General features: G+C 47.4%; 1 protein-coding gene across 3 annotated transcripts in view; it reads right to left on the reverse strand.

Annotated features, from left to right (window-relative positions):
* The window catches only part of MTDH (metadherin), a 119,595-nt gene that overhangs the window by 79,421 nt on the left and 13,370 nt on the right, over positions 1-26,804 (reverse strand). For all 3 annotated transcript variants that reach the window (XM_033933161.1, XM_033933159.1, XM_033933160.1), the window contains exon 2: positions 22,536-22,640. In XM_033933161.1, coding sequence (XP_033789052.1) covers positions 22,536-22,640 — 105 coding nt within the window. The remainder of the gene's footprint in view (positions 1-22,535; positions 22,641-26,804) is intronic.

Genomic DNA, 26,804 nt, shown 5'->3' on the forward strand with positions numbered 1-26,804 from the left:
CCTGAACAGGTTGTATTATATGTCTTCAGCTAAGTTGAACATTTATTATAAAAGTATTTAGTGTTGGAGATATATATATCATAATGAAAATTAACAGAAATTTCAGCAGTGCAGTTGAAAATAAGGGAGCAGGATAAGAATGTTATAAAGCCCTGCTTCCTTGAGCACTTGAAGTCTTTTGCTCCCTTGCCAGTAAAACAGAGGGAATTTCAAAGTTAAGCTGAGTATAATTCAAAAGGCAGCCAATATCTTTATGGTATTAGATCTTTAACAAGGCACCATCTCTTCACAAGGCTGACCCATCCTATCACTGTGTTATAACTGACATCTTAGAAAGCTGACAGGAGGAAACTAACCACTGATATCAAGGGAGAGATTATATCTACCTCTTCATTTCATGCTATACACTAACTCTCCCAAGTTATTTTCTTTTTATTAGACTTCGATCATCTGCATATAGTTTGTTTGTATTTACAACCTACAGCTGACGGGGATAATTTGGAATCTTAACTCTTTCTCCTCTTTACTCATCAGTGCCTGGGCTACTTTTACTTTTATTGCAACCTATCAGGAGGATTTAACTTGCCATTTTTGTTAGTATCCTTCAAAAGAAAAAGAGATTATGTACTTACCCTGGTAAGCTTTTTTCCAGTAGATAGGCGAGACATTCTAGACAGATGGGTTATTTCCCCATAGCCACGTGCTGCTGCAGAAGGAATTCACTCTGCTTCTGCTGTACTTCACTGGGTTCTCTAGCTCAACCTACAGTTAGTACCCAAGCACTGAGAGCCACCCAATACATGTGAAGTAGAGGCACCTGTAACAGGCATAAACCAACGGTTCTGCTCAATAATTCACTCAACATTAATGTTAACCGCCAACACAGGCTACAAAGGAGCTCAAACTGTTCCCATATAAACTGAAATATATATGCAAAGTCTTCCCAGCCCCAAGGGCTGATGGGCAACCAAGAATCAGCTTAGAGAAGTATAAACAATAGACAGGCGCAGTAAGGACTGGGCAGGGGTCTAGAATGTCTCAACTATCTACTGGAAGAGAGTTTACTATGGTGAGTACATAATCTTTTTCCAGTGAAATAGGTAAGCCATTCTAGACAGAAAGGAACGTACAAAAGCAGTCCCCAAAAAGCTAGGGTGGGCTTACTGTGTTGATCCTGAAGACCAAGGACCCAAAGACAGAGTCCTGTTTTGCCGCCACATCCACTTCTGTAAAACTTGGCAAATGTGTGTAAAGATGACGACCTTGGAAGCAGGAGCACCCCGCTTAACTGAATGAGTCAGCACAAATAAGTGGTTAGAAAGACTAAACTCTTTAATGATCTCCAGACAACAAAGAAGAACTCTGCGCACAGCCAGTTGCTTCAGCAGTTGACCATGCGTCCTGGAACCAGTAGGTTGAAAGGCAGTCAAACATACTTCCTGATTAGTGCTGCCCGATTTCCAATTCAAATCGATTCACCAATTCACTTTGGGTGAATCGATTCAAATCGATTCATTAAAAAAAAAAAAAATCGGCCTGGCCAATTCGAAAGTGCTACAGCCAGGCGGGAGGTGGGGCCACAGGACGAGCCTAGCACACCCTCCTGGTTGCCCGAAGATAAGCTGGTGTGTAAGATCGCCGCCCTGCGTGGCCTGGAGGAGGCCAAGAAGCTGGCCAACAAGTACCTGGTGGAGGATATGCTGCTGCTCAAATTCAATGAGCCGCGCGCCCTACTCGACTCGCTGCTGCCGCCCATCGAGTCCAAGTTAGCTCTTCCGGATGTCCATGTTCTGGCTGGAGCACGAGCGCGAGACGCGCATGCAGCACGCACCAGACCTTAAGAAGCGCCTTTGCTCTCATGTCGGCGCCCGAGCTTGTGGAGCATGTCTGTCAGTCGACTTCATCGCTCTGACCCCATGTTTCAGAAGCTGCTGTTCGACGTCATAGACTACCATCTCATGCCCTTCAGGCACCACTGCTGCCAGAGCCTGGCTAGCAGGTAAGGGGAGGGGGGGTTTACATCCAGAATGTCCCTATGTGTACGGTATGTGCACAGTGCAGTGCTAAGTGTATAGAATCAGCACTGCCCTCGTGTGTGTTTGTGTGTGCAGTCTGTGTATAATATATGTGCATACAGACTGCATACAGTCACTCATGAGTATATAGTTTGGAGTCATGTCTGTATTGTCAGCATTGTTATCTGGTATGTACAGTACATGCACACTACAGATCTGTGTGTTCCTGTATAGTACATGCATGTGTGTGTACTGACCCATGTGTATAATGTGTTAAGTGTAGAAAAGATACATCAGTGCTATACCAAAGGTCTTCAGTGAGCAGGGGCCAATGTTTACATTTTTTCTGCCACCCCCCCAACACACACATAGGTATTAACTCTGACACTCCCTCCCCCCCGCCTGCCTCCCAAATGGTCTAATAATCCCATTTTGACAGCAGTACAGTCAGCTGGCAGTGCAATGAGCCTAGTGCTTCTCTGACCTGCTTTTCCTGTTGCTGGTGCCTAGTTCACAGTTCCCATGTGATTACAATATGTCAGATTTGAAATGTGTATCCTGCCAGAGCTGGTGTAAGACCGCGAACGTGAGCTAGGATTTAACAGAGAGGAAAAATTTTTTGTTTGTTATTTTGTTTACACCACAACGCCAGTGTGGGTAGGAGAGGGCAAAGGGGGTGAAGAGGCTATAAAATAAACCCACCAGGATGTTTGGAAAAAAAAACAAAAAACACCCAACTGGGCAGGAAAATTGAATCGAAAAACCAATTCAATAGGCTGAATCAAATCAAAATTTTTTTTCCTGAATCGGGCAGCACTATTCCTGATTAATATGGAAAGCCGAAACTACCTTTAACAGGAAGGAAGAAACCATCCGAAGGGAAATTCCAGTTGCTGAAATACAGAGGAATGATTCTCTGTAAGACAGAGCCTGTAGGTCCGACACACATCATCCCAAAGTAACGGCAACCAGACAAATGGACATGAGTGTCAAGTCCAAGAGGGAAGCATCTCGAAGGGGCTGAAAAGGAGCCTTGGTAAGGCTAGAGAGCACCAGATTAAGGTCCCAGGAAGGGAAAAGTAGCTTAACTGGCAGTCTGACATGAAGAGCCCCCCTTCGAAAATCTAGCACCATAACATAGAAACATGACAGCAGATAAAGGCCAAATGGCCCATCAAGTCTGCCTATCCACAGTAACCATTATCTTTTTTTCTCTCTCTGAGTGATCCCATGTGCCTATCCCAGGCCCTCTTGAATTCAGACACAGTCTCTGTTTCCACCACCTCTTCTGGGAGACTGTTTCACACATCTACCACCCTTTCCGTAAAGCAGTTATTTACTGTAACAGGTGTTATCCAGGGACAGCAGGCATATATTCTCTACATGAGGGTGACATCATCCCTGCAGCAGTTGGCGATTCTCGGCGCATCGGACCTTTTGGTTTATGACATTTTACTCTACAAATTTTTTGTGGCATATTTTTCAAACCTTTTTCATTTTGGACCCCCGACGAAGGTTTGTCCGAAACACGGACCATGTCGTGTCCATTGTTTGGTAAAAAGGTTTTTATATATTTATATTTGTCACAATAAATTTCGCCTGCATCTTGTACACATCTGCAGTTTGTTTTTGTTTGTTACTTCAAAGAAAAGGCATAAGGCAAACCCCATGCCCACCAGGAAAGTACGCCAAAGACGACTTCCCAACAAATAAATGGACCTTCCCAGTCTCCCAGAGAAATGCAGACCATGAGGGAGAAACGCACAATGAGAAAGTCAGGGAAATGAATCTGCTGCTTAACCCAGTGAAGAGATACTTCCAGCAGAAGGGTCACAGAGGCAGGAAGAGTATGAGAAAATGAGTGCCCTCATACAAGCCTTGGAGAACAGGCGAACTAGGAGCCCCCACAGCAGGCCTCAAAAAAAAAATAAGAATGAGGAGGCGTGGCACAAGGCCAACAAGGACCTCCAGCATGAGACCCTACCAGACCTGGAACAGACACCGAAGAGCCTCGAAGCATGAGGAAAAAGGGGGATCTGAGACCTGTCAAACAGAGGTGCCTCGTGGAGAGGAGCACCTCGAAGTAAAAAACGAAAACTGGACAGCAAGAGCACATGGTCCGGAGCGACCAAGCACCCACCGGTATGCTGTAAGCCCGGGGTGAGGCCGAGACTTTGCCTGGGACCAGAAGGGTCCCTCAAGAGCCTCAAAAGACGAGGAAGAGAGGGATCCGAATCTCGCCTCGAACGGAGGCACCACGACGGAGAGGAGTACCTCGCTGCAGAAGCAGATCGAAGCGCTTCGACGGCTTGAAGCCGGACAGTCGGGACGGACTAGGCAACGGCCCAGTTGAGGACGAGGCACAAGGCCCCAGAGACCAAGCAGGGGGGAGTCTCAAGAACAGGTGCAGTCCCGCAAGAAGCAAGGTTGAAGCCCAGACCATGCCTAGGCTGGAAGGATCCCACAAGAACCTCGGACAAGGAAAAAAAGGAATCCAAATCCTGCCTCGAACAGAGGCGCCCCAAGGGGAGGAGTACCTCGAGGTCAAAGCAGATCGAGGCTGCCGAACAGCCTCAAAACCCGAAAGCCAGAGTACGAGGCTCGGAAAGACCAGGCTCGGACACAGTCGAGGCACGAGACCTCAGGTCGAGGCCCAAGGCGCCAAGACTCAGTTGAGGCCCGAGGCGCCAAGACTCAGTCGAGGCCCGAGGCACAAATTCCCATCCCGAAAGGTGGCACCATACCAATGAAACTGGTAATGACGGTGCCGCAGTGCGCTCCATAGAGGGCAACCTCGAGGATGAGTATTCCCTATTAAAGGAGGCACGCTTCGAAAGTCTTGTAGAGGCTGGCATGACTGCATTCGATGCCTGGAATGCCTGAGACTCAGCTGGAGGCTATACCGAGGTAGCGTTACTGGGAAGGAAAGAAGAGACTTACCCGAGGATGGAACCTCACGAGGCACAGCAAACGAGAGCCACAGGGGATCGAGGCCAAGTCGGGTCGAGTCCAATGAAGGAAAAAGGCCTGGCCACTCTACTCACACATGGTGAACCCGGTGAGAGGCCAGGAGAGAAAGAAAAACACAGCCGCAGCCAAACTAGGACTGGGAAGCCCAAGCCAGGCCCGGAGGAAAACCAGCGGGAACAAATTTTTTTTTTTGGTTTGTAAAAAAAAAAAAACCCTCAAAAACAAAACACGCCGCACAGCGACTTAAAGAAAACAAAAAAACCCGCGGTGCGAGACGGCAAGTAGGAAAACGGCAAAGCTGTAGAACAGGGCTTCTTGGCTCCGCGGAAAAACAAGAACTGAGGCCACGCTGAGGAGATGCGCCCCCCTAGCTAGGGCAGGAAGGCATGCGTGGAACACTCGCAAGCTTGAAGATCTTCAAGCAAGTTTGCTTGCGAGAGTGTCCGATCAGGGCTCCGTGGATAACGTCACCCACATGTAGAGAATATGCTGCCTGCTTGTCCTGGGATAAAACAGTATTTCCTCAGATTACTCCGGAGCCTATCACCTCTTAACTTCAACAAGGATTGATGCTCCCGGGATCTAGAACAAGAGAGTCCGGCCACCTGGACTGAATAGAAGTCACAGTGAGGCCAATATACAAACCAACCTGAAGAAAGGCGAGAATCAGTAAGATCAGAGCTAATTAAGGGCCCCCCTGGTCCTGGGAACACCAATGTTGGAAGGCCTTCCACTCCTTAGGTGTAAGCCAAAACCATAGACTACTTCTTAGACTTTAGAAGATTATCAACAACCCTAGTAGAATATCCTTTGTACTCTAAGGCTGTGTGCTCAAGAGCCATGCCTTAAGAGCAAAGTGACTCGGATCCTCTATGGACACTGGATTCTGCAGGAGGAGGTCCAGATAATCACTCAACTGAAGGCCGTAACTCCAGCGCAGATGTATCAGATCTGCGGACCATGGCCTACAAGGCCAATCTGGAGCCACCTGAATGATGTAGCCCAGATGGGCCACAATCCGTCAAATGACTCAGCCAAACATTCGCCAAAGAGGAAAACATATAGGAGAATCTCCTGAAGTCAAGGCTACACCAGAATCAAGCCCCTCACTTCCAGGCTCAGCTCTTTGACTAAAGAAGAGATCTGTTTTCTTGTTTCTTGCCATGACCATGAGGTCAAAGCAGGCCCGACCTCAGTGCCGCACTAATGCTCTGAACACCACTGAAGACAGGGCCCACTTGCCCAGATCCAGAATGTCTGCTGAAGAAGTGTGCTTGAACATTGTCTACTCCCTTCATATGCACTGCCATCAGTGCTAGGAGGTGACGTTCTGCCTAAAGCAGTGGTCTCAAACTCACAGCCCAGGGGCCACATGCAGCCCGCCAGGTACTATTTTGAGGCCCTCGGTATGTTTATCATAATTACAAAAGTAAAATAAAACAGTTTCTTGATCATATGTCTCTTTAGCTATAAATTACAATATTATTATTAAGACTTAGCCAAAAGAAAAGATTTATAAACTATAAAGAGTTATATCTCAAGCAAAATTGTCATTTCTTTAATAAGACATTAATTTTTTTTTTTTCCGAGGCCCTCCAAGTACTTACAAATCCAAAATGTGGCCCTGCAAAGGGTTTGAGTTTGAGACCACTGGCCTAAAGGAAAAGAAGGCAGGCTTCCTCAGCTAGATGAGTGCTCTTGGTCCCTCCCTGGCGATTGACATAGGCTACTGCCATCATATTGTCGGAGAAGACCCTGACCGCTTGGCTCTCCAGAGTCTTCTGCAATCTAATCAGAACTAGCCGAACGACTCTTGAGCTCCAACCAGTTGAGTTTCCAATTTTGCTGACAAGGAATCCAACTCCCCTAAACAGGAGAACAATTGCAATGGGCTCCCCAACCCCAAAAGCTGTTATTTGTCATCATCACAACCCAGGAAGCAATGTGTAATGGTATGCTCCCATAGTGCAATCACTGGAGATGCAACCAGTCCATACTTGCTTGGGCTTCCAGAGGCCAAGGTAGAAAGGCCTGCAAAGCATCCCTGTGCAGAGCCCAGCGAGAGCAAGCATGCTGAAGAGCACACATATGCACCCTCACCCAAGGAACCACATCCAGCGTGGCAACTATCAATCCCGGAATTTGAAGATAATCCAATGCCAACGGAGCCAGTCACTTTAGAAGGGAAGAAAACTGGGCACACATTTTCTGCCTGCAGGCTTCTGGTAGATAGGCGCAGCCTGCAGCCATGTCAAAGAAAACGCCCAGGTATTCCAGTGACTGTATGGGTGTCAGATGGTTCTTCCTGAAGCTGACAATCCAGCCCAGGTGCTCCAGCACCTAGAGCACCTGCTCAACCATGCGCCATTCCTCAGCCAACAAGGGAGCTCTGATCAGCTAGCCATCCAAGTAAGAGTGAATCTGGAGACCCATCTTTTGCAGGTAAGACGCCATGACAACTATCACCATGGTGAAGGTCAAGGGCGCAGTCACCAGCCCAGAAAGCAGTAATATTGGGCCAGAACAGGAAACCGCAAAAAATTGCAGTGGACCGGAAAAATGTGCAAATACACCTCCGTGCAATGATTGAACGCACAGCCTCCATTCAAAAGCGCGAAACCACATTCACATGCTAAATATCCAGAATAGACCTCCAATCTTCTGATCCTTTCTTTGGCATGAAAATATATAGCATATCTGCCTGAGCCCAAGTGTTCGGGCAGCACTGGCTCTATAACTTGAATATCCAGCAAGTACTGAATGGTGGCTTGAACCTTGAGCGCTGTGTCCGAGCAACCTGAAGGAGAATTTATGAACCAATCTATCAAGAGGCCGGGCAAATTCCAGCTTGTAGCCCAACTGAATAATGTTCAAATCCTACTGGTCAGATGTAATGCATATCCAGGTGGAAAGAAATGCCGAGAGCTATAACCCTATCTGAAGAAAGGCATCCCTCGACCTGGCGTCATTGTACCTATTTGGCAGAGGGTGCAAAATGGGAGGTGGAAGGCTGGGAATGCCTGTAGCCAGTATACCGTCATCGTAAGCCCTGTGAAAATCTCTGCGACATGGCAGTTGCATACGGTCAGGATTACCATGAGCCACAAAGTAGAACGACCAGAACCCCAAAAGGGTCTGTGTCTGCTATCAGGCAGAATCTTAGGGCAACGGTCCATCACAGAATCCATAAGGTCATCCAGACCTTTGCCAAACAAAAATTGCCCCTGAAAAAGCAGTCTAGCCAAAGTAGCCTTGGAATTGTAATCACCAGCACATTGTCTGATCCAAAGCATTCTGCGGGCAGGGATGGAGAATGCCGACACCTTTGCCAAAACTCACTTTAGGCCATAAAATACATCAGCCATATAATCTGTCCCAACCAAAAGAAGTTGAAAACCACCAACTCACTCTGTGTTCGCAGTCAAGAGAGACAGGTGCGTGCAACAAAAGTAGTTGCCGAAGCACCTTTAATGCCTAAAACAGCTGCATCAAAGAGTTTCCTGAGGACCACTTCCACAGGGTGGTCCTGCATATCTTCTAACACTACACCCCCTCACTGGGGAAAGAAATGTGTTTAGTCACTTGTACCACCAAAGAATCCACCCTGGACTGACATTTCTGTGCCAAGGGATACAAGCGTGACATAGCTCTAGCTATTTTCAAAGCAACAGGATGCCAGGGAAAAGTAGCAAACTTCAAGCACACATCACAAAGCCAGGAGGAGGAAGTGGACAAAGCCGGCTGCGTGACAAAGAGAATTCCTGCAAAGGTCCGGTAAAGCCGCAGACTTAAATAAGCACAAGACTGTGGGATCATCCTTAGGCTCCAAACCCCTACAGGGATCCACATATCCATCACACAGTCCCTGATTTCCTGCCCCGGGAAGCACAGCACCTGCAAAGGGGTTAGCAAGCGAGTTATCCGCTTCAGGATCTCCCCAGATCAGGGTAAGGCAGTGCAAGAACAGCGGCAGACTGAGTCGAAAAAGTGTCCAAAAGAGCAACACCACTGAGACACGCCACGGAGGCAGATTGGGAGTGCACAGGGAGAGAACACTGGTCCTCAGAGTTAGACTCCAAAATTTCATAAATTCAGAAAAAGTGACGGTTCCTGGGTCATAGAGTCACCCTAAGACATAGTAACAGCCATTGAAGCCCTCCCCTGCCCATCCTCCACCAAACAGCCATACACAGACACAGACCGTGCAAGTCTGCCCAGTAACTAGCCTAGTTCAATATTTAATATTATTTTCTGATTCTAAATCTTCTGTGTTCATCCCACGCTTCTTTGAACTCAGTCACAGTTTTACTCTCCACCACCTCTCTCGGGAGCGCATTCCAGGCATCCACTACCCTCTCCGTAAAGTAGAATTTCCTAACATTGCCCCTGAATCTACCACCCCTCAACCTCAAATTATGTCCTCTGGTTTTACCATTTCCCTTTCTCTGGAAAAGATTTTGTTCTACGTTAATACCCTTCAAGTATTTGAACGTCTGAATCATATCAGCTTGGGGGCCCGTTCCAGCGGGGCACCCGACACTGTCTTCGCTCCTCCCCCATTCCAGCAGGGGAGAGCCGACGGAGGAGGGCTGCAGTCCGGCCATCAGTCCAACGGTCGGCTCGGGGGCCCGTTCCAGCGGGGCACCCGACACTGTCTTCGCTCCTCCCCCATTCCAGCAGGGGAGAGCCAACGGAGGAGGGCTGCAGTCCGGCCATCGGACCAACGGTCGGCTCGGAGGCCCGTTCCAGCGGGGCACCCGACACTGTCTTCGCTCCTCCCCCATTCCAGCTGGGGAGAGCTGACGGAGGAGGGCTGCAGTCCGGCCATCGGACCAACGGTCAGCTTGGGGGCCCGTCCCAGTAGGGCACCCGACACTGTCTTCGCTCCTCCCCCATTCCAGCAGGGGAGAGCCGACGGAGGAGGGCTGCAGTCCGGCCATCGGACCAACGGTTGGCTCGGGGGTCCGTTCAAGCTGGACTTCAGTTTTGACTGTTCTGATTTTATTTTCAATTCTTTTTAGTTTATGATATATTTTTTAATCTCACTTATTGTTTTACCACTTATTTTGTTTTATTTTATCATTCAAATTTCATTTAAATTTCCCCAGAATTCTATTGCTTCAACGGTTCTCCCTCTGCATCTATTCTTATCTCCCCTCTTTTTTCAACCTTTCAAAGTCCTTTAGATCATTGTAGTCTTATTAGAATGTTTATTTTCTTATTTTTCTCATCTATTCTCTATTTTATTTCTTCATTACTCTACTAATTGTCATTTTTCCAGGTACTTTAGTTAGATTGTGAGCCTTCGGGACAGTAAGGGAATTTCTAAGTACCTATTTTACTTATAATTTTAATGCACCCTATTGTCTATTTTTCTGTAAACCGCTTAGAATCCTAACGGAGTTTAGCGGTATATAAGAAATAAATTACATTACATTACATCTCCCCTGCCTCTCCTTTCCTCTAGGGTATACATATTCAGGGCTTCCAGTCTCTCTTCATACGTATTCTGGCGCAAGCCTCCTATCATTTTCGTCGCCCTCCTCTGGACCGCCTCAAGTCTTCTTATGTTTTTCGCCAGATACGGTCTCCAAAACTGAACACAATACTCCAAGTGGGGCCTCACCAATGACCTGTACAGGGGCATCAACACCTTCTTCCTTCTACTGACTACACCTCTCTTTATACAGCCCAGCATCCTTCTGGCAGCAGCCACTGCCTTGTCACACTGTTTTTTCGCCTTTAGATCTTCGGACACTATAACCCCAAGGTCCCTCTCCCCGTCCGTGCATATCAGCTTCTCTCCTCCCAGCATATACGGTTCCTTCCTATTATTAATCCCCAAATGCATTACTCTGCATTTCTTTGCATTGAATTTTAGTTGCCAGGCATTAGACCATTCCTCTAACTTTTGCAGATCCTTTTTCATATTTTCCACTCCCTCTTCGGTGTCTACTCTGTTACAAATCTTGGTATCATCTGCAAATTTGCATTTCTTAGGCTGCGGAAGGCCCACAGCCTAGCGAACAGATTTAGCAGCTGTGCCAAGCCCCAGGTCATCTGCTTCATCAGGGGAAAGATTAAGCTGGATGCTGTGGCCCCCTAGCTAAAAAATGCTCCAAAAATGATAAATTTGCGCAATCCTAGCAAGAATCCATATGAGGAGAGCCCAAGGATTCCAGGTGAAATTTGCAGTTTTGAAGAAGCAGTGCGCTTTAGAAAGAATTATTGCTAAAAATCCAAGATGGCCACCGTCAAAAAATTTGCACCAAAATCAAAATATTTTTCACACTTCCCAAACTCTAAAAATGGCTATTTCAGGATTTTTCAAGAGGGAGAACACAGGGGAACATCAAGAAAATCAACCCCCACCCCAATTCCTCTCACAGGCTGTCAGCCTTTGTACTCACTATGACCTTACAGGATCTGTGCTGTAGCCTGCTTTCAACTTTCTCTCAGTAGCTGGATGAGAAAATTCATTGCCACAATGCTGGGAATAGTTCTATAAAGCTGATCTTCAGGTTGCCAGTCAGACTAAAGTCTGACTACACCTCCACCCCTGTGAATCAACAGATGCACACTGGGATGGGCGGAGGCACGAAAACACAGCCGGCACCTTGCGAGACACCACTCAGCCTCCTAAGAGTGCTAGCAGCCTGCACTTGACTCCTGCTTAACAGTAGGTGAGACCACATCAGGGATGGCCCTGAGCTACAGAGAAAACTATGCAGGTTGGCCAACAGATACCCAGTGGGATCGGCCTGTCAGCTATAGACAGGAGTCTGAATTCTCAAACAGGCAGAGCTTCAAAATCGCTCCAAGCACCAAATTACCCCAAAAAGGGATGAAATTACATTGAATAAAAAATAATAAAATGGAGAGAGCAGAACAACACTCCTGCAGGCAAACGTGTAGAAGGAAAGAACTGTAGGTGGAGCTAGAGAACCCAGTGAAGTACAGAAAAGGCAGAGTGAAAAATCCAGAGTGGATTCCTTCTGCAGCAGCATACTGCAATTGGGAGAAAGAGATGCAACAGAGGTAGAAAGGGGTGCGACGGAGAAATCCTGCATATGGCGGAGGGGAGGGAGACATGAATAGAGAAGAGAGAGAGGGAGAAATGTTGGCTTCAAAATAAACCAACCAGAATGTTTGAAAACAACACCCGATTGGGTGGGAAAAGTGAATCGAATAAATTGATTCAATAGGCCGAATCAATATTTTTTTTTTCCTGAATCAGGCAGCACTAATATACAGAAACAATTGCACAAATACTCATTTGAGTTCCCACACACAGCTTAAAAGTATTTCCTCATGTATACACTTAAGTCTCAACATGAATAAAAAGTCTCTTCAAGCCTTAAGAAATCCTACAAACATTTTTTACATTTATGTCCATTAGATTCTCGATATACTGCCTTTCTGTAGTACAAAGTGCTTTACATATTACACATAGATTCCTAGTGGACTCACAAGCTAAAATTTGTACCTGGGTAATGGAAGATTAAATGGCACCCAGAGTCAGAAGGAGCTGCAGTGAGAATCAAATCTAGTCCCCTTGGTTCTCAGGCTACTGCATTAATGATTAGGTTCCTCCTCTAAATGCATTGCGAATCAAATCAGCTGATGATCAGACAGACTTATTTAGAACAAAAAAAATTTAGACTATCAAAAGATCTGAGAAAAAAATTGAATTCATTCTGTGAGAGAAACTAAATTCAAATATTCAATTGTTCTACCCCCCCCCCCCAAAAAAAAAAAAAAGGCAAATGTTTAAAATCGCTCCCATTAAAATTCAGTACTAATCTGCTGGAACAAAACAAACTCATTTTACTTTTTTACAAACACTATTACATTTTTTTACACTGAAATTCTATCTTGATACGATTGTCAGTTAACAAAAACATCCTAACAGCCTCTTTGCACCTGCTCGCACCCCAATCTTCCTATACAAAAATCAAATCTGTTTTGACCATGTGCCCATCTGTGACTCCCAACAAGCACCCCCCCACACACACATACACACATACCACTTGCTTTACTTGGCAGATAAAGCATACAAACCTTGGCAGTATGTAGGCAAACCTTCCATGTACATTCTGACCAGTGGGATGCTCAAAAGAACTGCAAATTCCCCATCCCAGTGGAAATGCTTAAAAGATTTTTACATGGGTTCAAAATAGAAAAACTTTCATGAGCAGTGCCAAAAATGTATTATTAAAGTGCTTCCAGTGTAATTGTTTTGAAAAAACATGTACTGCAGCAAATTAGTTGTATGTAGATAAACACCAGCAGACTAGCAATTTCTTTGGTTGTGGGAAAGGGATAAGTCAGGATGGGATGAATGTACATACTAGTGCTGCCCGATTCACATCAATTCACCTCGGTTGAATCGATTCATTTTTTGTTGTTTTTTTTTTTAATTGGCCTGGCCGATTTGGTCCGTGCTGCAGCACGGGGGGAGGGTCCGTGCTGCAGCACTTACGGCCGAGGGTGCACTTCACCATTAATTTTCCAATACCCGCTGAGGTAAGGAACCACCCACCTCCCTTTATCACTCAATGTCACCGCAGGTTACCGAGTACTTAGGGTGGCCCGAAGGTCCTGGTAAGGAAAATACCCACTGCAAGAAAATGGCGGTTCGGGCTTTGTGCATGGTGTCTGTTCACAGGCACGGGGGCAGGAAGGAATGATCTTTGACACACTCCCGGCCGGTCAGCTGACTGCGTGGAACGCGGCCGAGATCATGCTGCAGCTGGTGCAGTTCAAGAACAGCCAGGCGATCCTGGCCGTGAAGTCGACCCGCCAGAAGCAGCAGCACCTGGTAGCTGAAGTGGCTAAATGTAAGATATTGAATTTTTCAGTATTGGCTTACTAATGGCTTTTATTTCGGATATGAGCCCAACTTTATCCTTGAGGGCTCCTGTGTGACTCGCACTAATGTTGTTAGGTTGCCGTAGGCTCGATGGGGATTGTGCATGGCCCAGACATACTAAAGCATATTTAAACATAGACATAGAAAGAGATATTTAAACAAAAAAGTACTCATTTTATAATATAACTTAAAGATGGGTAAAATAAGTGATGCCAAGATTCCCCTATCCAAAGGGAATATATTTTGATCAGTGTTAGTTTTTAAGGTATATCCCAATATTTAAGTAGATTGCAATATTTTATAATTTTTAATTCTAGCTGGACTGAGGGGGAGGAGGGGAAGAAATAATGGGTCTAAAAACAGAGAAGAGGGGGAGAGAGATGGTGGATAATGGAAGGGAGGGAGGAAACAGAAAGGGAGAGAAGTTGGACACAAGGGATGGTGTTGGGGGGGGGGGGTAGAGATACTGGATAGGAGGTTATTTGGGAAGAGAAAGCAAGATGGTGATCTGGGGATGGTGGGGTCCATCTCTGCAGCTGTGGGGATGGAGACAAAAAAAAGGAAAGATGCCAGACCTCTGGGGAAGGGAAGGGAAATGGAAGGGGAGGACAGAGATGGAAGATGGATGGTTAGCACCAAGAAAGAAGAAAACAACAAATGGGCAGGAGACCATGGCAAGCAAGTTATCAGAAGACAACCACAGCCTGGGACCAACATGAGTTGAATAATGACCAGACAACAAAAGGTAGAAAAAATAATTTTCTGTTTTATAATTACAATAGGTCAGGTTTGAAATGTGTATCCTGCCAGAGCTGGTGTTGGACCATGAACGTGAGCTAGGACTTAACAGAGGGAGGAAAAGTCTTTTTTGTTTACACCACAGCACCAGTGTGGGTAGGAGAAGGCATAGGGAGGGAAGAGGCTATAAAGCACAGTTACTTACCGTAACAGGTGTTATCCAGGGACAGCAGGCAGATATTTTCACATGTGGGTGACGTCATCTACGGAGCCCCAGCGCGGACAGCTTTTCAAGCAAACTTGATTGAAGTTTCAAGTTTGCTATGCTGCACCACGCATGTGCATGCCTTCTTGCCCACTAGAGGGCGCATCCCCACCTCGTGGTCCTCAGTTCCATAGCCAGCAAAGAAGCCATCCCCGGGGAGGAGGGCGGGTTGTGAGAATATCTGCCTGCTGTCCCTGGATAACACCTGTTACGGTAAGTAACTGTGCTTTATCCCAGGACAAGCAGGCAGCATATTCTCACATGTGGGTGACCTCCAAGCCAACCAAAAAAGGGTAGGTGGGAGGATGGCAATTTAGGAAAACAGATTACGCAAAACCGACTGGCCAAACCGGCCGTCGCTTCTGGACAACGTATCCAGACAGTAGTGGGAGGTGAAAGTATGAACCGAAGACCAAGTGACAGCCTTGCAGATGTCCTCCACCGGAGTAGACCGGAGGAAAGCAACAGAAGCTGCCATCGCTCGGACTTTATGTCCCGTGACCCGACCATGCAGCGCGAGACCAGCCTGAGCGTAGCAAAAAGAAATACAAGCAGCCAACCAGTTGGACAAGGTGCACTTGGAAACCGGACGTCCCAACCGATTAGGGTCGAAGGACAAAAATAATTGAGGAACCTTCCGATGAGACTGAGTGCGTTGAAGATAAAAAGCCAACGCCCTCTTACAGTCAAGCGTGTGAAGCGCCACCTCGCCAGGATGCGAGTGGGGCTTCGGAAAGAACACCGGAAGAACAATGGACTGATTGAGGTGGAAATCAGACACCTTTGGCAAAAATTTAGGATGGGTGCGAAGAACCACCTTGTCATGATGGAACACAGTAAAAGGTGGATCCGCAACCAAAGCCTGCAGCTCACTAATCCGATGAGCGGACGTGAGCGCAAGTAAAAAGATCACCTTCCAAGTGAGAAACTTAAGATGAGATTTGTCAATAGGCTCAAAAGGAGGCTTCATCAGCTGAGCCAAAACCACATTGAGATCCCAAACTACAGGAGGAGGTTTCAGAGGAGGATGAACATTGACAAGCCCCCGCATGAAACGAGTCACCAAAGGATGAAGAGAGAGAAACCGACCCTCAAGATGCTGATGGAAAGCAGCAATAGCACTAAGATGCACCCGAATGGAAGTCGTCTTCAGCCCAGATTTGGACAAATGCAACAAATATTCCAGAACCGAAGACACCGGAACCGAACTCGGATCCAGATGGTGCGAGGAACACCAGGATGAAAATCTGGTCCACTTCTGGGAATAACAAAGCCAAGTCGAGACCTTGCGCGAGGCTTCCAAAACCTCCCTGACAGACTGAGAAACAGCAACAGAAGTCAAGGGGAAAGGAACCAAGCCGTCAGATGCAAGGACTGAAGATTGGGATGCAACAGCGAACCCCGAGTCTGAGACAGCAGAGAGGGAAACACAGGCAGAAGCAGAGGCTCCCTGACACTGAGTTGAAGGAGCAGGGAGAACCAGTGTTGACGAGGCCATCGAGGCGCAATGAGAATCATAGTGGCTCTGGACGATTTGAGATGAACCAACGTCCTCAAGATCAGAGGGAAAGGAGGAAACGTGTAAAGGAACCTCCCTCCCCAGTCGAGAAGAAAGGCATCTGCCTCGAGACGGTCCGGGGAGTACATCCGAGAACAGTAGAGGGGCAGTTTGTGAGTCTCCGGGGAGGCAAACAGATCCACCTGAGGAGTCCCCCAGCGGTCGAAGACCTCGTGCAGAACTCGGGAGTTTAGCGACCATTCGTGCGGCTGGAGAAGACGACTGAGTTTGTCGGCCAGACAATTCTTCTCTCCCTGAATGTAAACCGCCCGAAGGAAGATGTTTTGGGAGACCGCCCATTCCCAAAGTCACAAGGCTTCCCGGCACAGGGACCAAGAGCCCGTCCCCCCTTGCTTGTTCACATAGTACATTGCCACTTGGTTGTCCGTCCTCACGAGGACTACCTGATCGTGCAGCAGGTGGCAGAACGCTCGAGCCGCCAGAAAAATGGCACGAAGCTCTAACACATTGATGTGACAAAGACGGTCCTCCGCTGACCATAGACCTTGAATCCGCAGACCATCAAGATGAGCCCCCCACGCGTACTCCGAACAGTCCGTGGTCAGGACCTTGCGATGCGGAGGGACGAGAAAGAGAAAACCAACAGAAAGATTGGAAGAGTTGGTCCACCAACGGAGCGAGCGTCTCAAGGAAGGAGTCACTGTTACAGGAAAGGAGAGCGGGTCCCGATCCTGACGCCACTGGGAGGCCAAGGTCCACTGAGGAAGCCTCAGGTGCAAGCGGGCGAACGGTGTGACATGCACCGTCGATGCCATATGGCCGAGCAGAACCATAAGACGCTGTGCCGACACCGAAGTCTGCAGCGAAATCTGGGCACTCAGGCGAAGCAGGGCCTCCAACCGCGGAGGCGGGAGGAACGCCCGTAGGCAAACCGTGTCCAGCACGGCCCCGATAAACTGAAGGGATTGAGCCAGGCACAACTGAGACTTGGGAAAGTTCACTTCGAACCCCAGACGTTGAAGGAAGATGATAGTCTGTCGGGTCGCTGAGATAGCCCCCTCCCTGGAAGAGGCCTTGATCAGCCAATCGTCCAGGTAGGGAAAGACCTGCAGACCCTGAGACCGCAGGGCCGCTGCGACAACTACCATACACTTCGTGAAGACTCGAGGGGACGAAGGCAGCCCAAAGGGGAGGACCCGATACTGAAGGTGCAAGTCCCCCACCTGGAATCGAAGAAACTTGCGGAAGGCGGGATGCACCGGAACATGGGTATAAGCCTCCTTCAGGTCCAGGGAGCACATCCAGTCCCCTGCTTCCAACAGAGGGTACAGGACCGGAAGCGACAACATACGGAACTTCTCTCGGACCAGGAACTTGTTGAGCTTCCGGAGGTCCAAAATGGGGCGCAAGTCCCCGGTCTTCTTTGGGACCAAAAAATAACGGGAGTAAACCCCACGTCCCTGTTGTGTGTGGGGCACCGGCTCCACTGCCCGAAGTCTCAACAAGGCCCTGGCTTCCGAGAGAAGAGGAAGCTGATGTCGATTGGAGGGAGCCGCGTCTGGCGGGCTTTCCGGTGGCGGCGTCAAGAAGTTGAGAGAGTAACCCTCCGAGATGACCCGGAGCACCCAAGCGTCCGAAGTTATCTGAGCCCATGTTGAATGAAAGGCCCGTAACCGGCCCCCGATGGGAAGCGGGTTCGGCGTCAGAGCGGAGGGGGCCTGCCCCCTTCCGCGCAGCACGTCAAAAAGACGGCGCGGGTTTAGACGCCCCTTGTGCCTGAGGCTTCTGGTGGGACGCTCTGCTCTGCTGAGTGGCACGCCAAGGCGGAGGCCTGGAAAACGCCGGCGTAGTCTTCTGCGGGTAGCGCCGCGGTGGCGGTCTGAACGGCTTCGGAGTCGCCACCCGGGGTTTGGGACGGACCAAGGAGGCAATGGAGCGCTCATGTTCCGACAGGCGTTTGGTCGCCGCCTCAAGTGATTCATCGAACAATTCAGAGCCGACACATGGCAAATTGGCCAGGCGCTCCTGCAGATTCGGGTCCATATCAACCGTGCAGAGCCACGCGAGACGGCGCATGGCCACCGCAAATGCAGAGACCCGGGAGGACAACTCAAAGGCGTCGTAAATAGCGTGGAAAAGGTACAGACGCAGTTGAGACAAGGAGTCCATAAACTTGCCAAAGTCCCTCTTATGGTAATCCGGCATGACCCCGTGATAATGGGGCATCGCCTTCACCATGTGCCGCAAATAGGACGAGAAGGTGAAGGCATAATTAAGGACCCTGTTTGCCATCATTGAATTGTGGTAGAGGCGACGACCAAACTTGTCCAGGGTCCGCCCCTCCCGCCCAGGCGGGACCGCAGCAGAGACCCGAGAAGGCTGCGATTTTTTCAACGCCGACTCGACCAACAAAGATTGGTGGGACAACTGCGCCTTCTCGAACCCCTTACAGGGGACCATACGGTACTTCAACTCCATTTTTGAAGGAACCGCCGTGACGGTCAGAGGGGAGTCCAAGTTCCTCAGAAACGTCTGGTGAAGCACCTTGTTCAAAGGCAGATGCGGAGACTCTCGCGGAGGAGATGGCAGATCTTGCTCCTCCAAAAATTCCTTAGTATATTGAGATCCCGACAAAAGATCGAGATCCAATGCCCTCCCCATGTCCAGAACAAATTTGGACGAGGGCCTCGAAGGCGGGGAAGGAGAACGGGAGGCCCGCGCCGCCAAAAAGGATGGGGAAGCCTCACGGGAATACCTGGGTCGACCAGTGCCAGACTCCGAGCCCCAGGATGCCGCACCAAACGACTTCGGTGGGGTTGGAGACCTCCGATGCCCCGAGGACCCCCTCTGGGAAGTCCCCGGGGTACGAGGCACCGAGGCAAGCTCCCTCCCCCTTGGCGAGGGGTCCCTCGATAATCCACCCTCAGAGGAACGGAAAAGCCTCGGATTATCGAGGCGGAGCTCCGAGACGCGCAGGGTCTCCGTCCGGGTCGGCGAGGAGCGACCGCGTCGTCGAGGAGAGCTCCGATGGCGTTTGGGCTTTCTCGCCCGACGTTTCGCCCGAGGCCGACCCGAGGTCGACGAGCCCCGGAAGGACCTCGACGAGGAAGAGGTGGAAGAAATCCGCCGAACCCTACGCACCTTGTCCCGAGGCCGCACACTCCGCTCAGGCTGGTCTACTACTGAGGTCGAGGGCAAGGCCGGGTTCGAGGCCGGGACCACCCCGGGGGTCGAGGCCGAGGTCGCCGAGGCCGAGGCAGTTGAGGCGGAAGCCGGCTGCAGATGCGCGAGGGCGCCGGACAGCTCCGAGGCAATCAGGGCTCGGAGCAAGTCCTGAAAGACAGGGACGGCCAGCATGGACGGTAAGTCCGGGGCCGGCGGGTGCTCCCTCGAGGGCGACCTCGGTCTCGAGTATTCCCGTGGGGCACCCGCCTTGGACGTTCGGGGCGGGGCCGAGGATGACCCACCCGCCCCCGTCGAGGAGCCCGAGGATGGCTTCTTCGATGACCCTGGAACAGAAGACGGAAGTGAGGACTTACCCACCATCGACTTCGGGGTCGAGGACGCAGGCTTCGACGAGGAAGGCTGTAGCGGCGAGGTCGAGGGAGTCAAGGCCGAGGTCAAGGCCGGGGCCGAAGTCAAGGCCGACATTGAGGCCTTCCCCGCCGCGGGGTCCACAGCAAAAAGTTCCGCCATTCAAGCACGACGACGGCGGAGAGCTCTCGGCTGAAAAGTAGAGCACCGAGTACAAGAGTCAGTCGGGTGCTCGGCGCCCAGACAAAGCAAGCACCACCGGTGGGGATCGGTAATAGAAAGCAACCGATCACACCGGGTGCATTTTTTAAAGCCCGTCAAAGGGCGGGACATGAATCAAAGAACCGGCCGGGAACAAACGAGGTCCCGCAGCCGCGGCTCCCGGGAGCCCCCGGAGCTGAACGAAAACTTTTATTTATTTATTTTTTTTTTCGAGTACGTACACGCGACGAAGAAAATAACAAAGAAAGCACAGCGACCGAGAGAAAACAATCAGTCGCGGTGACAGAAGGCCAAAATGCATGGAGCACAAAACGAACAGGGCTTCTGGCTCCGTGGAAAAAACAGAACTGAGGACCACGAGGTGGGGATGCGCCCTCTAGTGGGCAAGAAGGCATGCACATGCGTGGTGCAGCAAAGCAAACTTGAAACTTCAATCAAGTTTGCTTGAAAAGCTGTCCGCACTGGGGCTCCGTAGATGACGTCACCCACATGTGAGAATATGCTGCCTGCTTGTCCTGGGATAAAATAAACTAACCAGGATGTTTGAAAAAAAAAAAAAAAAACACAAAAAAACCAAAAAAAAAACAACCATCCAATTGGGCAGGAAAATCGAATTGAAAAATTGACTCAATAGGCTGAATTGAATCAAATTTTTTTTTCCTGAATCGGGCAGCACTAGTACATACTTTTTAAACATTTTGTTCTAAAACTACTTTTTCCAGCTACTAAGTTCCCACCTGCAAGTCTGTAAATAGGAATTTGTTAAATAAAACAGGGGAACCTATCATCTGTTAGTCATCTAAAAAAATTTAAGTAAATGATCACAAATAAGCCCAAGGTATATCATTAAGCTCAACCCATGTGGTCCTGAACAGTCCACTGTACGCCAAATTTAAAATAAATTTCTCAGAATCTCACATGGATTCTGCAGACATGTCTAAGCATTACCTCAAGCTACTAAGATCTCCAAGTTGTCAACAGTGGCATAGGTAGGGTGAGAGGTGCCTGGGATAGTGGTGCTCCTCCCCCCCCATATGCACCACTTCCCTTCCCTTGTACCTCTGTAACCCCCAACCTGCTGTTGCGCCTGTGTGAGCTCTCCCTCTGATGTCACTTCCTAGGCATGGGTCCAGGAAGTGATGTCAGAAGAAGAGCCAATGCAGGCGTAACAGCAGGTTGGGGGTTGTTGCTCATGCCATAAGCATTACAGAGGTACAGAGGAAGGAAAGCGGTTGGTGGGGGCGGATTAACCCCCCCCCCCCACCATCCAGTGGTTGTCAATATTTTTTTTATTAAGTCAGAAAATAGCGTGTGCTAAAAGTAAAACAAAACCATGCATCACAGAAGTCAACATTAACCAGGCTCAACTGATCAATGATACTTATATTTTGTGAACTTAAGATTACATGCACTGCTCCTACACAAATTAAGTAATATAATTTGCTTTCTGTAACTATTCATAGTATTGTATATACTTGAATATAAACCTAGATTTTTGGGCCTAAAAAAAAAAAAAAAAAAAATTGGCCCATAAATGGGGAAAGGGTCAGTTTAAATTCAAGTCTTCCCCTTCTCAGACCTATCCCTGGCCTACCTTAAGCTTTGCTGGTTTCATTGGTGAGCCATGGCAACAGCGATCCTCCTATGCTCCTGCCCCATGCAATCTCACTACTCAAAATGGCTGACATGAGTTCCCACACTGGTTGCTAAATTTATTTACTGCCTTTTCATGAAGAGATTCACCCAAAGTGGTTATAATACATTGAATAGTAATCAGGTTTCCCTATCTGTCTCAGCAGGCTCAGCAATCACAAGATGGCAACGGCTAGAGAATCGTGCCTCTGGAAAAGACAGGTGCTGGAAATGTAGGCCTAGAAAATCCTGGTCTACATTTCTGGAGCATTTCTTTGATATGAATTGCTCCTCCAGAAGTGCTTACCAATGTGCAATGCCACTTCTGGCATTAGGTGCCTCTGGAGGCGTGATTCCGGGCCCTGTTTAGGCGCTGGTAGGTGCTTTAAATTTTATGTTAATTGCAGTTTCAAATGGCACTTGCTAATTCACTTAGTTGCCGATAGGGCACCTACCAGTGCCCAAGTTTTGGCACTGGTTAGAGAATTTCCCTTCAAGCAACTCACCTGAGTCACAAGGACCTCACAACCTCAGGGTGCTGAGGCAGCAGTTCTAACCACTAGGCCACTCACTTCCACAGTAACCTTTTAAAACTGACCCGAGTTTGGTTTATATTTGAGTTAACCTTTTTTTCCCCTTTTTGGGAGAAAAAGGGTTACCTTGGTTTATATTTGAATGGATTTATATTCAAGTATATATGGTAAATGTTTTACTCTAACACAGCCACACTCCCACTGTCTCTCAAATTCCAGAGCAGGCAGCACCCACCTTCTCATTTTTCTTTTCTGCATCTAGGGGCTGCTTCAACATTTCCTTTCGAGTTACTGGTAGGATTTCTTCCTCTGATAGGTCATGAAGAGGCCGTCCATTAGGCTGTTGAACAATCAGATTATAAAATTACAATTAAATAGAATTCATTTGAGAACAGCAGAACTCAAGTAACCCTATTCAGGTCTCTGAAGAAACTGCCCTTTTAAATGTACAAAAAAATGCAAATGATAGTCATTGAAAAAGACCTTAATGAACAGGGTGAAATAAGTTTACAGATATGTATAAGAAATATGCTCTACATCAGTGCTTCTCAGCCCAGTCCTTGAGTCACACCTAGTCCCATCAGGTTTTCAGAATATCCACAATTTGCATATGCTTAAAATAATGTATATACCAAGGACATAGTGTATGGAAATCTCACTCATACATATTCATAGTGGATATCTTGAAAACCTGATGGGACTAGCTGTGCCTCAAGGACTGGGCCGAAAAGCAATGCTCTACTACATGCCTACACAAAAGTTTTATGGTTTTAGAATTACCAAATCACTACCAAAAATAGCTCAGACTAAAATGTGATCCCATACAAATTATAAAACTATAGACCAAAACATAGATTAGTATAGATTGCAACACCAACAATGTAATTACTAAATCAGGTTTGACAATTACTCTGGCTGTGTAGCTATGCACAGATGCAAACATGCACATCAGAAGACAAACTAACATTAACCATTTCCTGTGGTCTTAACTAGAGGTGCCCGATCCACCAATTCACTTCGGATGAATCGATTCGTTTCCAGAAACCCCCCCCCCCCCAAAAAAAAAAAAACAGACTCACGATTCATGATCATTAGCACCAACCCCCTTGCTGCCAATCTATTTTACATAGGCCCATTCGGGCTTTCACTCTGCCAGAGTCCTTCCATCTAATGTAACTTCCTGTTTCACGAAATAGGAAGTTATATCAGAAGAAAGAAGTTGGCAAAGTGAACATCTGAGAGGGCCTGTGTGAACAGATCGGCAGCAAGGTGAGCCCACATCTCCCTGGCTTTTCTTTTGCCTTTTATTTGTTTTGCCGATTACTCCTTACCAGAATCAATCCTGTCGCCCATCTCCCCCAAACAGCATTTCTCTAATTCCCCAGCTCCGCATCTACCTTTAATTCAATGCAAAAGTTGTTGCCAAGTGGCAGTAGCAAATGCGATTCACAGAGCTACCCTACCACTAGTCCGGGTGTCATCTCTCCATTGCGGCCACCACAGCAGAAACAGGAAATTGATTGGCCAGCCCAGTCGTTTTCAAAAATTTCTTTAGTGAATTGCAAACCTGTCTATTTTATATGCTGTTGGCCCTCATTTGCATGCACGTATCAGAATTGGATCGGCACAGAAGTAAGTGAATCGGGTCGGAGTAAAATCGGGTCGCAAACCAATCAGTACACGATCGGTTTGCTTAGTGAATCTAGCCCAAAGTCCTTTAGCACCTTTTAAATAAATAGTATGAAAAAACTGTAAATCAAAAGTTTTAGCAGCACAAGCACTAAAGTTTATTTTCTTCCTGTAGGCGTCATAGAAAGGTTTGCTAGTGCACAACCAAGACTACTGAACTTATAATCCTTTACAATAAAAATTATTTGGATTCCTTGGGTAAGCTACAGCAATCAACCATTTCTAACAGCCAAAAGTGTCTCTACTATTTACACTAGTGGAGCTATTGAAACAGTATTACATTACATTACATTATTGACTTCTATTCCGCCCCTACCTTGCAGTTCTGGGCGGATTACAAAAGAGACATCTGGACATTTCCAGGAGAATTACAAAGAGATATCTGGATATTTTCGGGAGAATTACAAGAAGATTGGTGAATTACAATTTAGGGAATGGGATACAGCAAGGAAGATTACAAGAATTACAAGATTGGTGAATTACAATTTAGGGAATGGGATACAGTAAGGAAGATTGGGCTGTTTCCAGGGGGAATTACAAAGAATCATCTGGACATTTCCAGGAGAGTTACAAGAAGATTGGTGAAATTACAATATAGGCAAGAAGATTGGTGAAATTACAATATAGGCAAGGGGAATGGGTTACAGCAAGGAAGATTGGGCTGTTCCAGTAGATTTACAATTTGTGGTGATGTACAGATAGGGGATGGTGCAGTTCCTGTATATATATACAATTGGGGAAGCAGCAGTTGTCGTGCTTGAGGCTTTGGTGAGTAAGGGTAACTGGTGAGGGGGAGGGATTGGGGGAGTTACCCGAAGGGGAATCCAGGGTTGGATTTATGACATCTGTATAAATTTTTTGAATATTTGGGTTTTGATTTCTTTGCGAAAAGATTTGAAGTCGCTTGTTGTTATCAGCAGGTTGGAGATGGTATGGTCCAGTTTCGCTGCTTGCGTCGCTAGTAGACTGTCAAACATCTTCTTGCGCTGGGTGCCCTTGAGTGGGGGGTAGGTAAATGGAGTCTTGGTTCTTCTTTGTCTAGTGGTAAGGTTTTGGTTTAGGTAATTGGGGGCTGTGCCATTTATTGCTTTGAATAATAGACAGTATAATTTGAATTGAATTTGCGCTTGTATTGGTAACCAGTGTGAGTCTAGGTAGGCCGCAGTGACGTGGTCAAATTTTCTTAGCGAGTAGATCAATCTGAGTGCAGTGTTTTGGACTGTCTGTAGTTGTTTTATCATTGTTGCAGGGCATGGCAGGTAGAGGATGTTATAGTAGTCCAATAGACCTAGAACTAGGGATTGAACTATGAGCCTATAATGCTCTTTGTTGAATAATTTTCTGATTTTTCGTAGATTGCGCATGGTTAGAAATGCTTTCTGGGTGGTCTGGTTGATTTGGGCCTGCATTGTGCAGCATCTATCTATTGTTACTCCCAGGAGTTTAAGGGTGGGTGGTATAGGGTATTTGGAGGTGTTTATTTCTAGTTCTGTGATGGAGGGTTTTTTGTCCTTTTCTAGCAGTAGAAATTTTTTTTTGTTTGTGTTCAGCTTCAATTTGTGGTCTGCCATCCATTTTTCCACTGCTTTTAGAGTTTTTTCCAATTTTTCTGTAGAAGTGGGGTCGGGAGATTCAAAGGGTAGACGTATGGTGATGTCGTCAGCGTAGCTAAATGAGGTGACATTTAGGTTATCTAGGGTAGAACCAAGGGAGGATAAAAAGAGGATGAAGAGAACAGGTGAGAGTGGTGAGCCTTGAGGAACTCCACAGGGGTTGGTCCGGGGTTTTGATTTAAGGTTGTTTGACTTTACTCTGTAAGATCTGGATTTAAGGAATCCTTGGAACCAGTTATATACTTTACCAGCGATCCCTATGGCTTCTAGTATCTGTAGTAGGATGGTGTGGTCAACCAGGTCGAGTTGAATCATCAGCATCCTTCTGCCTTTGCTGAGGTGCTGGCGGGCTGTGTCTAGTAGGGTTACTAGTAGAGTCTCCGTGCTGTAGTTGGATCTGAACCCTGATTGAGAAGGGTGGAGAAGATTGTGGTCTTCCAGGTAATTAGTTAGGTATTGTGAAACTAGTCCTTCTATTAGTTTGACATATATTGGTATTGAAGCGATGGGTCTATAGTTAGCGGTGTCATCTATTTGGCCTTTGTGATCCTTCACAATTGGAGTGATTATGATTTCTCCTAGGTGCTGCGGAATTGACCTTCAGTGAGTGTAATTTGGATCTACTGCACGAGGCTGGCCCTAAATTTGGGGGTGGCATTTGTTAACAGATACGTGGGACAGTTGTTCAGGTCACATGAGGCATGACTGTATTTTTTGTAGAGTCAATTCATGTCTGACCAGTGTACTGCTGGAAATTCTGTCCAGATTCGGTCTGCTGCAATGGCATCTCCTATTGGGGGAGTTGTTGTTATCTCGTCGAGGTGAGGGTGTGTGTTATTGAAGATAGTCCTGATTGTTGTAATCTTGTTTTTGAAGTAGTCAGCGAGTTGAGTGGCTGTTGGTGGGTGCTTTCCTTGAACTGCTAGGTAAGGTTTGTTATCGGTGAGGTTTTTTACTAGGTTGAATAGTTTTTTGTGTGTTTATAGACTCCAAACCAATCAGCTTGGAGTAGTAATCTTTTCTTTTTTCCTTGAGCTTGGTCTTGTATTGTTTGATTAGGCTTCTCCATGCTATTTTGGATTAATCTTGATTAATTTTTTTCCAGTTGTCTGCAGTGCCTTTTGAGTTGGAGAAATTTGGCGTCGAACCATTTGTCCGATTGTCTGCAGATTTTGTGTTTTGATTTTATTGGTGCTAGCTCA

This window comes from Geotrypetes seraphini, chromosome 2 (assembly GCF_902459505.1).
Source record: "Geotrypetes seraphini chromosome 2, aGeoSer1.1, whole genome shotgun sequence".
NCBI classification, from domain to species: Eukaryota; Metazoa; Chordata; class Amphibia; order Gymnophiona; family Dermophiidae; genus Geotrypetes; species Geotrypetes seraphini.